The sequence below is a fragment of the Heliconius melpomene genome, chromosome 11 (genome assembly GCF_056956725.1).
Source record: "Heliconius melpomene rosina isolate 202511_hmr_F chromosome 11, ASM5695672v1, whole genome shotgun sequence".
Lineage (NCBI taxonomy): Eukaryota > Metazoa > Arthropoda > Insecta > Lepidoptera > Nymphalidae > Heliconius > Heliconius melpomene.
In genome coordinates this window covers 4,537,680-4,551,880 of record NC_140399.1, presented here as the reverse complement: position 1 = coordinate 4,551,880, position 14,201 = coordinate 4,537,680, and the positions used below count along the sequence as shown (strand labels likewise).

General features: G+C 33.4%; 1 protein-coding gene across 3 annotated transcripts; it reads left to right on the top strand.

Moving 5' to 3' along the window:
- The first annotated feature begins 896 nt into the window (after positions 1-896).
- Positions 897-13,909, top strand: LOC146534480 (elongation factor 1-alpha 2). 3 transcript variants are annotated; one of them, XM_085193206.1, is made up of 11 exons: positions 897-1,008; positions 4,487-4,696; positions 4,775-4,924; positions 5,011-5,230; positions 5,383-5,528; positions 5,775-5,907; positions 7,624-7,739; positions 8,438-8,527; positions 11,588-11,708; positions 12,136-12,302; positions 12,607-13,909. In XM_085193206.1, exons 2-11 carry the CDS (start codon positions 4,523-4,525, stop codon positions 12,676-12,678), a joined length of 1,389 nt encoding a protein of 462 aa, XP_085049332.1. In that variant the 5' UTR covers positions 897-1,008; positions 4,487-4,522; the 3' UTR covers positions 12,679-13,909. The 3 variants fall into 3 exon arrangements, with proteins under 3 accessions (XP_085049332.1, XP_085049334.1, XP_085049333.1); XM_085193208.1 differs by lacking the exon at positions 897-1,008 and adding an exon at positions 1,629-1,979; XM_085193207.1 differs by lacking the exon at positions 897-1,008 and adding an exon at positions 2,020-2,239.
- Positions 13,910-14,201: the final 292 nt, after the last annotated feature.

Here is a 14,201-nt window from a genome sequence, read left to right as displayed (position 1 = left end):
TCGAATATTTATAGTTTTTACGGATAGTCGTCGCACTAAAACTGTTTTAAAGAATAAAGTTTACGAATTAAACAAAATTATAAAATGCTGTACAAAATATTTAACACGAAATTGGCAATACAAGCAAAAATAAAATGAACCCTACGATTCATGTCTTAAGATTATGGACTAATAGCAGTAGTTACCTATGAAGTACCTATACAGAAATATACGTAACTAGGTACTATAATAATTATATAATTATAGTACACCATAGTACCATGCAAAGGTACGATGATAGTACGCAGGGGCACAAGGGTGTGACTGTAAGCCGACGGTTGTGGATTTGATCCCCATTCGGGAGAAAGAATTATTATTTATTTAAAAGTCCGGCGCTGAGTTCCCCCACTCCACACGCAATGCCTCGAATTCGGTGGAAAGTGGGGAATGGAGTGTCTTAGCATTAGGTTCCCTACTTACTACTACTTTGCTACGTATGGGATACAGTGTGAAGCAGATTTTATGATGATAATAAAATAAAAAATACTTTTCAAGACGAACTCTTAATGTCACGAAAATAAGAAAACTCTGTATAATTTTTAGCTAACTGAAATAATGAATTAACATATAATTTTTATTATTAAAATACAATTTTTAAATATATATCTAATATATAAATTGTGTATTCTGTGGTTTTTTTAGAACAACGTCTTTTAAAAACATATTTATTAATAAAGGGCTGGATGAAGCGTGTTTATTATCTATGACAAGAGAAAGAAAATGCGGACAACATCCGCTTTTCTAAAATAACTTTCAATATAAGGTAAAAGGCCTGTAAAATATAAAATATATATATTTTTTAATATTCTTCAGACTTTTACTGCTTTTTCTCTTGTAATATAACACAGTTTCGCTAACGCAAATGTTAAAACGTTTCTCATTTGATTTTATTGATTGCATTTCCCGGGCGAAGTTTCAGAGCGCATGCTTGAAAATCAGTAAGAAAATTCGTCACTGCGGTTGCGAAGGGTGAGTCTTATTTATTAAATTTTCTTTTTCTTCGTTATATTGATTGTTTTTCTCTAATTAGTAAGTTTATAACTACTTAATGATAAAGAATTCATTTAAAAAACATTTGATTTTAAAAAAGCAAATTATTACTTTCTTCAATATACACACATTGAGATAGCTTTACCGGCATCTTAATATAATTACGCAATTTAATGTTTTTCTATAACTTTATAAAATAACGATTCATCAAATTAATAAATAACTAATATTTATCAATATTTTTTTATAGTTTAATTCTCGCTCCCATTATAATGACTTACAAGTACACGTATATTTTTGTTGATTATGCTAAGAAATGTTCATCTAAAAGATAAATGATGATAATTAGAGGCGCATATGCGTATTTTACAAATGTTTTCGTACTTTTCTTTGAATAACAAAAAAATACGATAATACAATTCTTTATCTTTTTATATTAGTTGTCATTGTCAAAATATAAATTTCCGTATAAAATTTATTGTAAAACCTAAATTAGCCTTGTTGATGCATTTTACGCACAAAATGGAGGCAGCAAATTCGCCGGCAGGACCATGTGCGAATAAATGATATCTCCGTTACACATGTTACATATTCTAACAGGCGAAAAGCAAATTCTAATTTTGCAAGTCGGAGCATGTCATTTGCAAATACGTCTATTTAAATGCATATAGAATAGTTTTCTAAATTTAGATAGTATGCACTCCCGTGATAATAATCGATGTGATCACTATGCGCAGCAACTTTTTCTTCAAGTTTTACTATAAAAATATAGTGTACTTATAAAAACAATTTTTTGCCCTCCGACTGTTTGATATAGTGCCAATTTGTATAACGAAAGTGAAAAGTCTCTTACGAAAATTGTTTATTAATTCAATGTTACTATTGTTGGTGTTTCGCCATGTATGGGTGTAGTTAGGAGATGCAAAATCAATAATGCGTTATTGCAAAAGGTGTGTATAGGTGCGTTGAGAGTCTGCGATGTGTTCTATATTTGGGTAAAAGGCTGGCTGTATCGATGTCCCGGACGTCCTGCGCACGCCCGGTGTTGCTCGGCCCGGAGATTTGCTGCCAGTTCAATCGAAGCCTCCCACTTAGTGCATTCTAGACTGGGCGGTGCATTCATCATTTTTATAGTATTATAACATCTCAATGTATTGAATCACATGTTAAGTTGAATTATCCAGACATTTATCCCATTGGATTCTTTGAGGTAACGTTGCATTTACTGAAATATGAACAGAAATGAGTAACAATATAGTAGATATTATGTACATATGCAAAAGGTATATATACATAATCTCGATCTCGATCTCTATAACATTTTCTTAAATATTTAAATTGAAAGCTATATATTGAGTTATAGGTACCTATCTAGCATAAAAGAACAGGAATTGATATAAATATTTAAAAGTTATCAAGGCTCCTTTGATTATCTACTGGAAGAATAAAGGAAGGTCATATTGATTTTTAACTACCTGTTCCGTCTGTTAATATAATACCTTTTCATAATATATTCTCAGTCATGTATAGATAGGCTACATAATTAAAATAACATTTTCTTTACTTCCGGTTTCCGCGTCAAAGTCTCTATTTTCTGTTTATGATTTATTTTTACTTTAGATTATTTTTCAAAAGAATCGCATTTAATCATTTAAACGTCTTACGTACTTATTAAAAACCTGCGCATAAGAAGACTTTAGAAAGGTCAACACGCAAGCGAAGTGTGTGTTGTATAATATTGACATTAGAAACAGGAACTGACAATATGCTGCCTCATTTGGTTTAAGGCAAAAATATGTTACTTTATTTCTTTTCTTTCAGCCTCATTCTGTTTTTTCGTCTTTCTCTCCCCCATTTTATTTATTTATTTAAGAATGAAAAAATTTAATAGGTACTGAGATGCTTAGAATATTAAATAATTAAATTATATTTAAGTTTATAATAGGCAATAGCAAAAATAAACATTTAATTTCGCAATTCGTATCTATATATTATGCAAAGGATACCTATTTAGTAATTCATAGAATAGCTTAACGGTTTGCCAAACTTTGTTAACTTTGAACTATTTGAGTCTATTCAATTTTCATTATCTTCTTTAAACAATGATTTCATTAAATATAATAATATTGTGGTGTTGACCTTCGCTACTCAACACGCAATGAATGAAAGTGTCTCAACACTAGGGTTCCGGGTTCGCTCTACTTTTATAGAGCGTCTAAGGTGACGTTTCGGGTATTATTTTATCATATTGTATCATGTAGAATAAGCCACATTTAGTCTTACCAGATCTAGAAAATCAAAATATTTACTATATTAATTATTAAAAACGTAGAGGACCGCGAAAATACGTTTACCACTGAAATCGTAACAAGTTTACTTAGGGGAATTGTGCTTAAGATGACATACTTTTTGTTTGAAGACAAATATTTCAAATAAATAAAGTGATCTGAGAACAGCATATTGCGTATACTATTATATATTTCATAATCTACGAAATTATTTTAGTTTCAGAACAATCATCTTTCAAACATCATAAAAATAAACAAAAGTCGCACTTAGGTCGACTAGTATAAGACGAAATATCTACAGGGTAAAATGACATACTTAGTATGTGGCATAAAAATTCCATCATTATTTGTCGAGCATAGTTCACAAATAGTTTCTTCTTTGCTGGGGGCTTTTAAACAGTATTAAGGCCAGATTCATACATGTTGCAAATTTTATGAGGTTGGATTCCGTTATCAGTCACCTCCTTTTCCAAAAGGGAAATAAGCTTCATCACTTGTGACTATTGAATGCCCTTGCTCTAGCAGCCTTATCCATGTCTTCTTGTGACCAATATATATTCGTTTGTAATTGCCAAGCTTTTTGTCGGTAAAGCAAAAAAAATACATCGATTCTATTTGTAAGGGTAAGATAGTATGCCATCTTATACTCACGTTTTGTATGTCATCTTGCCCAATAGATATATGAATTTAATTTTAACCGCTGTGACAAAAGTTTATAGGTTAGGATGCGCTTTTAGCGTTAGTTGTGTCATATAATAATCCTATTTTATATTTAAAATTAGTTCAAATAGAAAATCTTTGTCTTACATGTCTTTTCACCATCAAGCAAAAGTGAAAGAAAAATTGGTTGCAATTGAAAATAACGAAAACATGAATTACTTGCCCATCTGCATTCATTTGCACCCATACTGAATTTAAGCACTAGCTGCATCTACAGGCACTCTCTAAAACGTCACAAGATCGCACTTAGCGCTAATAGTTTCATCAATATTGGTAGTGTGTCATCTTATCATAGTATGCCATCTTGAGCACAATTCCCCTACAGACTTTACAACTGCGATTCGGTGGCTGACAGACGATCAATTATTTTAGTCACAATACGTTTCATGTATCCTTTATTCCTCAAAATTTAAAGCGAGATTAAAATATCGTTTTTCTTTCTTTATCAGATCTGAATTAACTAAAAAGAACTAATCTAAACCAAAATGGGTAAGGAAAAGACACATATCAACATCGTCGTCATCGGCCACGTCGACTCTGGCAAGTCTACTACAACTGGCCATCTAATTTATAAGTGCGGTGGTATTGATAAGCGTACTATCGAGAAATTTGAGAAGGAAGCCCAGGAGATGGGCAAGGGTTCCTTCAAATATGCTTGGGTAAGTGTTACGACTGCCAGTTGACAAATGCGTGTCTCAAATTCTGCGGTAATTTTATTTTTCAATGTTTTTATGCAGGTATTGGACAAGCTGAAGGCTGAGCGTGAACGTGGTATCACGATTGATATCGCCCTATGGAAATTCGAAACTGCCAAGTACTATGTGACCATCATTGATGCACCTGGCCACAGGGATTTCATTAAGAACATGATCACTGGAACTTCTCAGGTTATTAAAATAGGATGCTAAATTAATTTGTTTCTGATTATAATCCTACTCATTTTATTTATCTCAATATTTGTTCTCTGGTACAGGCTGATTGCGCGGTACTTATTGTGGCTGCTGGTACTGGTGAGTTTGAAGCTGGTATAAGCAAGAATGGGCAGACCCGTGAACATGCTCTCCTTGCTTTTACCCTCGGTGTCAAGCAACTCATTGTGGGAGTCAACAAAATGGACTCCACCGAGCCTCCATACCATGAGGCGCGTTATGAAGAAATTAAGAAGGAAGTGTCCTCATACATAAAAAAAATCGGTATATAACTTCTTACTATATTGACGACTCATAACGGAAATATTTTATATATTAACATTATTTATGTTATAAAAATGTCTAGCGAAAAATAAAAGTAACTTTAAATAAATCGATTATTTATGTCACGTAGTAAATAGATGATCCGTATGCAGGGTATAACCCGGCGACGGTCGCGTTCGTGCCCATCTCCGGATGGCACGGCGACAACATGCTCGAGCAATCCGACAAGATGCCCTGGTTTAAGGGGTGGACCATCGACCGCAAAGACGGCAAGGTCGAGGGCAAGACGCTCATTGAGGTGTGTGTACACTATATATTATATTATGTCACTATAGCATACATGTAGCTATACGGCATGACGAAGTCACACGTAACTTTCATCACAATTACAATAGTAAGACATAACGTTCTTCAGTTAAGGGTCTTTTAAGAAAAATAATTAACGGTGTAACCATATCATAATTTACTTATATGATTTTTACAGGATTATATTATGTTGCATAGTTAAAATATAAGAATAAAAAATGTAAATGAATGAATACAGGCTCTGGACGCCATCCAACCTCCGTCGCGGCCCACCGAGAAACCGCTGCGCCTGCCGCTGCAGGACGTGTACAAGATCGGCGGCATCGGCACCGTGCCCGTCGGTCGGGTCGAGACCGGCATACTCAAGCCAGGTCACTTTATGACATGACACGTCCTACACAAACTCACACTCTTGATGGCCCCCAAACTAAAGCAGCCAGCCCTCCCACAACACTGCACGAAAATTTTTAAATATTATTTATTACTAGTGGGCCCGGACGCGGCTACGCCCGCGAAAATATAAGCCTAAATCATTAAAATAAGTTAAAAAATAATAATAAGTGGAGATTTATTATTAGAAAAAATATCTGAGTAACCGAAATGAACAAACCAAAGAAGTAAAAGTAACTAAAGGAAATTCTTAATATTAGAAAAAAAAACCTAAAGTTTGCTGTGCGCGCGTACTAAACATTTTTCTATATTAAATAATTATTAATTTTTGCGAACAATATTAAATAAAATCTCAAATGATTAAAATTACGATATTTTAAGTGTATAACATCGGTATAGATAACCGAACTGAGATAAATTAATTATAAGCAGCAAATAATTACATAAAAAATAATAGTAATTCGAAAATCTATAAAAATTTACAAAATCATCAAAGTCATCCGCCCGTTCGCGTCGGTCATACTCATATTATGCCGCCCGAAGGCTAGGTCATTTGGAAGCAGTCACATCTTAATTATTTATTAGAATGTTATACAGTAAATTATAATTTCCATCTAGATGAAATGCTAAAAGTGACTATTATATTTATTTTCATAAGGATGAATATCAAATTATAGTAATCATCTAATTTTTGTTAATGTATACAAATCTATATCGGCGCGCACCATGTATGCATTAAGCAAACTCACTGTGGGTGACGTTTTCTTAAAACAGCAAACTTTGCAAGCTGTTGCTTAGCAACGCGTAGCGACGATTGTTATTAACATGGCGGAATAAATTCCTTGTCAAATTAATTATTTTAATATATTGGTATATAACGAAAATATTACAAATATGAGAAAAAAAAGTATCCTATGTTCATCCCGGGACCCTCAAGTATCTCTATATGAGTATTTTATCACAATTAAATTAGCGGTTTGGCCCTGATTGCGGAAAAGACAGACAGACAGACAGACAGACAGACAGACAGACAGACAGACAGACAGACAGACAGACAGACAGACAGACAGACAGACAGACAGACAGACAGACAGACAGACAGACAGACAGACAGACAGACAGACAGACAGACAGACAGACAGACAGACAGACAGACAGACAGACAGACAGACAGACAGTCAGACAGACAGACAGACAGACAGACAGACAGACAGACAGACAGACAGACAGAGTTACTTTCGAATTTATAATATAGGTATGGATTCAGAAAAATACACATAAAAAGTACAGTAAAAAAGAATATAAATTGATACATCATGTCTACTTAAATACATTCGTGAATTCGTTAGAAATCTTTGCTTTCATAACTGAAGATATTGTGCAGTAGCCCAGTAGGTACTTCCTTTTCTACTCTGGGATATGTTGAGTGATGATTTCTATCATTGTTAGTTGTATCTGTATGTACCTTTGACGATTTTACTACCCTTGTGACCACGGCAAAACTGCAAAATGTTCGAAATGTTCTGGCTTTTCAAAAAATAATAATACCTACTAATAAATATGAAAAAATTAAGAAATATAAAATGAAAATAAAATCCTGGGACAGCCTAACGGACTAATACTAGGTTCCCTCTACCTATCCTGCTATATGCAGGATATAGCGTGGAGCTGAAAATAATCATAATAATGACGAACAGGGATGGTGGTGGTGTTCGCTCCGGCCGCCATCACCACTGAGGTGAAGTCCGTGGAAATGCACCACGAAGCCTTGCAAGAGGCGATGCCCGGAGATAACGTGGGCTTCAACGTTAAGGTAATTTTTTATATATCTTTTGTTAACATATAAAAATGCGCCTCCAATATAGTACAATTGCATTGCATATTAAAGTTGTTTAATAATGAATATATATAAAAATAATCCAAATTTTATCTACTCTTGGATACTAAAATAGCGTATATTGAATATATGTGTATGTAGGTATTCTGAGAATTGGATCCCCACTCGGCGGAATGATTGTATTTAAATAATTTTTAATTTGCTCACTTTGATAGATAACGCGGGTTTGAGTTCCGCCACTCAAAGCGCAATGTTTCGAAAATATGCCGTTAAGGACTGTCTTAATTGTTACATAAGTTCTCTCTGCCTACCTTGCTATGGGGAAATAGCTTGAAGCTCTAAATAATATACGCAATTTTATGTTATTAAATTAATATATGTTATACAGGCCATCGTAGCGCAGGGACACAAGAGTGTGACTGTAATGTGACGATTGCGGGTTCACTATCCCTCGTTCACTCGAGGAAGTGGATTGATATTATTCATTAATATTTTCTTTTCTTTGCTCTGGCACCAAGGCAACGCCTCGAAAAATTCGACTGAAAGTGGGGAACGGAGTGTCTTAACACTAAGTTAAGACCCTACTATATGCAATAATTTAGTGTATTGGTATATATTTAATTGTACATAATGTATGTTTATCTCACTCTCGCGTATGCGTTTGTGTGCGACAGAACGTGTCGGTGAAGGAGTTGCGTCGCGGCTACGTGGCCGGCGACTCCAAGAACAGCCCCCCAAAAGGCGCTTCCGATTTTACCGCTCAGGTAATTACTTATTTTTGTATTTTACTTGTGTGTACTAACATTCTCATTCAACGCATGATTTTCTTACTTAGTGTTTTCTTTTTCTAAATGTTATACTTAAAAGCAGAAATTTTAAGTAAGTACCTATAGTAATCCTTAGATAATAATGGGTAAGTATTATGACAATGTTTTAATTTGTAAAATATTTATTTACTTTTTTCATAAATAATAATAAAACTATTAATAATATAATGTACACACTAACGATTTATTAGTAAAGCAATTTCAAAATTAGAATGTCTGAATTCCGCAAATATTTTAGCTAAATTCAGTAATGAAGTATAATTTTGTATGAGGAAATAATTTTGATATTCAGGAAATAATTGCAAAACCACTAACGACGACTGCGATGAAGGTGGTTTATTAAATCAGGTTTTGTAAGAAAATAAATTGGGAACAAGTTTTTTTAATGCAGTAACTACACACTTTACGCAAGTAATAAACAAATAATGTTACGCAAACTAATGATTGTTGGCCGGTTTACTATTAAATACTCTATAATTAAGATAGTTATAACGATTTTACTAATTAGATGCATATTTTCTTCAAACTTATTACTATATTGATATAACGAAATCGTTACGAATATAACATTATTTCGAAATAACAATTACTAAGTATAATCGATCAAAGTAATTATTTAATTAAACAATCAAATTAGTTAGGTATATTGTAAGAAATGATGTTTTAAAATTAAAATATATATGTGTAATAAATGTAACTATACAGAAAATATGAATGTAAAATATCCAATAGAATGGAAAAGTAATAGGTTTTAAGGCCTTGAACTGATTTAACATACATTCTTGCTTAATCGAAAGTATAAAGTTGATAGGTAGCTATATATTTTAGGCCTCAGCTCTCAAGTTTCAAATAATAAAAAATGCCACTTGATATGTAATATATAAAGTACTCATTTAAATCGCTAACAGTGTATAAAAGCCCTATAAATAAATATACAATGCATATAATATATGAACATATATGTGAATAAGAAAGCAATTTCTTACTATGTCGTATTATGTATGAGTGAATTACTTACTTATATAATTTTTTGAATATTTTATAATTTCCATAATATATAACTTCTTTAGAGAAGATAATTTTTAATCATAGAACATAACACAATAAGGATAAAAAAGCTAAGCAATTTAATAACATAAAATTTTAATACTACTGCCCAACACAATCTTAAACACTCTTAGTTTTAAATTGATTAATATTCCACAAAGACATAAAAATTATGCTAAGCGAATTCTTGTTTAGGCTCTTTTATAATACATTTCTTGGTGATTTTATTTCTCATTTATTTTAAAGTCGTTACATTCCTAGGCTCCGACATTATGTGAAGGTCAAATCTGCGTCTATAAGATTTGTCAACACTCAAGTCACTTTTTGACTGTTCGATTACACAATATTGAATATATATATATATATATATATATATATATATATATATATATATATATATATATATATTTGAGATATATATATATTTGAGGCGCGCGTCGTGGCGCAGCGGTTGTAGGTTTAATCCCCATTCGAGGAAGTGAAATATTTGTTTACGTTTATATTACCATTTCTTCGCTTTGGTGTCGAGGCAAAGCGCGGCGTTGAGTTCTGCCATTCAACACGCAATGCCTCCAGAACTCTGCGGAATGTGGGGAACGGAGTGTCTTAACACTAGGTTCCCTCTGCCTACCCTGCTGTGTGCGAGATACAGCGAGAAAAAATTTTTATAATGAACATGTCCTTAAGTAGAAAGGTACTTAATAATATATTGTGCAAATTTTATACAAAAAAGACACATACACACACACACATATTACACAAACGGGTTGTATATAATTATAGCCATAGCGAAATTGTTTTCCAATTTATTAGGTGTCTACCTGTTCATTATTTATTGTTAGACCAACCACACGAATTAAATAAAATCAAATTTAATCAAAATATTTATTAAAAACAGCATTTTCATATTTTTTTTACAACTAATGGCATACACACTAGATTTTCTTCCGCATCGGAAATATCTGTTTACAATTATTGCTTGTTATTGATATTTGGTTTATACAAACTTAAAAAAAATCTAACCATCAATTTTGCTTGAAATTTCAATAAAAATATTTAAGGAAGATATAATGTGAGAAAATGTTTCATTGGTAATATTTATCGAGTGTCTAATAGAATTCAAAAACAATCAATTTTTATTTTTTTGTCTGTTTCACTGTGCGTTTGTGCATGATAAACTCAAAAATGCCTTAACCAATTTAAATGCAATTTTCCCTGTCGTATTTTCAAGCTTCCCTTAACATTTAGCTATTGTTTCATTTAAATCGGTGCATAAATTCTTTAAATACCTATTAATAAAGCATTTACAAACTGGGAACAATTAATATATATTCCGACAGAGTTTCAAATTATTGCATTTCATTTTTCTTGTCATTTAACTCATCATAATAATATAATATTTATGTATTTATATAATATTTATAATTATGTATGTATTTTTTTTATAGAATATATATGTGCGTATATATGTATATGTAGTTTATATATATATTATTGTATATTTATATTTATAGATTCAAATATAATATTTTTCTGTTATGCACTATACTCTCCCCGCTGTTTCACAAATATCCACTTCCACTGGTAGGCTGGAAGAGATTTCTTTTAGAAATAAGCCCACCCTTGTCAACAAAATTTTTCTTCTCTTAAGTTTCTGTATTTTGTTTTTTGTGCAATAAAGAATATATATAAATAAAAAAACGTTATATCATATATTGATATATTTATTAGTATACACCTAAGTATTTTGTTCGACAAATTTACCACAAAATATTTGTTTTATTGTTGAATTTTTCCAATGAGTGAATATTGTGTTTAAAATTATCATTTTAAAGTTTTTGTCATTAGAATACGAAGCAAATAATAATGTATGTAGTTCAAGCTGGCGCTAGTCTAAAATAAACATGTGTAAACCCTCCACTGACATGAGGCGATTGTCCGCGTCCGCAGGTGATCGTGCTGAACCACCCGGGGCAGATCAGCAACGGCTACACGCCGGTGCTGGACTGCCACACCGCTCACATCGCCTGCAAGTTCGCGGAGATTAAGGAGAAGTGCGACCGCCGTACCGGTAAACATTGCTATTTTAATATTATTAGTTTTTAATATAAATAATTTACTATGTAAATGTCATATTGTCAAGTAGTTGACGTAAAAATGTCTCGTTTGTTAATAGCCTATGAAAAGAACTATGATATGGCTACCATATCAAATTTCTTAAGTAATTAGTACTAACCTTGGATGGGTCTATAAAGTGCATAAGAATATTTCATTATTATTATATGGATTGAATTATTATTTACATGAATTGAAATATTTAATCAATATACTAGACTAGAGCGTACTTTATCTGATAAAGTTGAACAATGGATAGTTATAATGCTTGTAAAATGGACTTCATATCATCATCATTGAATATTTTATAATAACATTAATGTATTCAATAGATATTTAAAGTATTACTTTAAATATGAATATATGATAAATATGAACGGCAGGCAAGACCACCGAGGTGGAGCCGAAGTCCATCAAGTCGGGCGACGCGGCCATCGTGACGCTGGTGCCCACCAAGGCGCTGTGCGTGGAGTCCTTCCAGGAGTTCCCGCCGCTGGGGCGCTTCGCCGTGCGCGACATGCGCCAGACCGTCGCCGTCGGCGTCATCAAGGTACAAACACACACACTCCTGTGTGCGTTACTTCCTTGAAAAAAGAAACTTTACGACTTTTGGTTATTCTTTGGACTTTTGGTTATTTTTTTGGTTATTCTTTGGACTTTGGTTATCGGGTTTTTAAACATGTTTTCAACATAAGTGTCCATATCAAAACAATACACTTAGAATTGGAATGTATACTAATTTAATATACCTGCTACTAATGACTGTGCATGGGTTTTTATTGAGATTTAATTATTTTCATATTTTAAATTCATTTTCTGGATTTGATTTTTATATGTGTATTCCTTTGTTTCAGAGTGTAACCTTCAAGGAGGTTACCACAGGTAAAATCACTAAGGCCGCTGAGAAGGCCCAGAAGAAAAAATAACTATGGGGCACCTCAGCGAATACTTCGCAGCCGGCTGTCTATCACAGCGCTGCGACCACCCCCTGCCCCTCCTCTTTGCCATATGCGTCCCCGTTCCGGTCCGCCTCTCCCTTACCTTCCTGCTCCCACGATCGTCTCCGCTCCCGCTCCCCCTCCTTCACCCGCTTCGTCCCCCGCTCGCGCTTCAGCTCCAGCTCCAGCCCCGGACGCCGATCCCCAGACCCGCTAGTAGACAAACCCTTCGCCTTTATCCCAGGGCTCCAGCGACTCCTAGAAGCGCCCACCGAGCCCCTCGTGTACTCCCCCCACCGGAGCTTCTTCAGTGACGACATCGACCCCTGTCCCAACTCGTGCATTTATCGGAACAGGATAGTCAAGCTGATTCGTCTTAGTTACGTTTATGTGTTAAGTTTTTGTCTCTCCATTTTTTTTAGACATAGGGCCAAGTTTGAGTTTTCTTACTCTCGTTGCGTTTCGTTTTTCCATCGCAAGGAGTTCAGAAGGAAAGGCGGAATTGAAATTGAATCTTTAATCCCCGTTTCACGTGGCGCGATGATATTTACATTCGTAGCGATTCATTGTCAAACTTGAAGGCCATTAAGTTTGTCGTGACTCATATTGTATTCATTCTCGCCTTTTGGTTGATAAAAATATAATTTGACGTGATATATAATGCAATGTAACTCGTGTAGCTTCCCAAGCTACGAATCATTCGGTTCCATGGAGTGTGTTTTGTGACGTAATAACTTCTGGTACCTCCACTTTTATCTCATGTTGTAACTGTAACTGATTTATTATTGTATAACTTTTTACTTCAGTAGGTAAAATAAGTTATTTTCTTAAGAATGAACAAGTGTATGTAAGTAAGAGATAAACATCAGAGTGTAGTATATGAGGGCAGCCGGTTGTGAATCGGCTCTCCATAGTTGAATTTAGCCATACGTTTAAAGCGTTAAGAACGTTTTGATAGAAATTTGAGGAATTTGTAGAATGTAATGTGATTTTTGTTCCTAGTTTAAACTATATTCTTATATTTTATAACATTTATTTGCCTAAAAAAGGTGAAAAACGCAAAGGTTTAAAAATTCAATTTAAATTTCCAAATCATTTTAGATTTACGTAGGTACGATGAAAACTCAATCTTATTAAGCTAAATGTATCTTTGTAATTTTTTCAATAATTTTGTAAAGACCTTGACCCTGATAAACCAATAAAGAAGCTACTGGTATTATTACGTTTTTATTTCAATCCATAATAATTCCATTGATTACCATAATACATACATGTCAGTAAATAATAAGTAATTTGTAGAGGAAGTATTATAAGCCAAAAAAATAATCGTAAGCGCGAAATGCTTTTTACTGTCATTCTATGTCAAAAAGCCTGCATCAAGAGTCCGTCGTGACCAATGAACATACTATAACTACAAAAGGAAAACAATAACGAACATTTCTTGAAATGTAACAGCTTAAAATTGTATGTCAAGGTGTATAATATACAACAGTAGAAGCTTGGCAAATATA

Bases quoted from the DNA above. Each gene is read 5' to 3' on its own strand.
- LOC146534480 (XM_085193206.1), top strand. From the start codon at position 4,523: ATGGGTAAGGAAAAGACACATATCAACATCGTCGTCATCGGCCACGTC. The intron at 5,908-7,623 runs GTCACTTTATGA...AATGACGAACAG, and splicing joins GACCGGCATACTCAAGCCAG to GGATGGTGGTGGTGTTCGCT. The intron at 8,528-11,587 runs GTAATTACTTAT...CCGCGTCCGCAG, and splicing joins CTTCCGATTTTACCGCTCAG to GTGATCGTGCTGAACCACCC.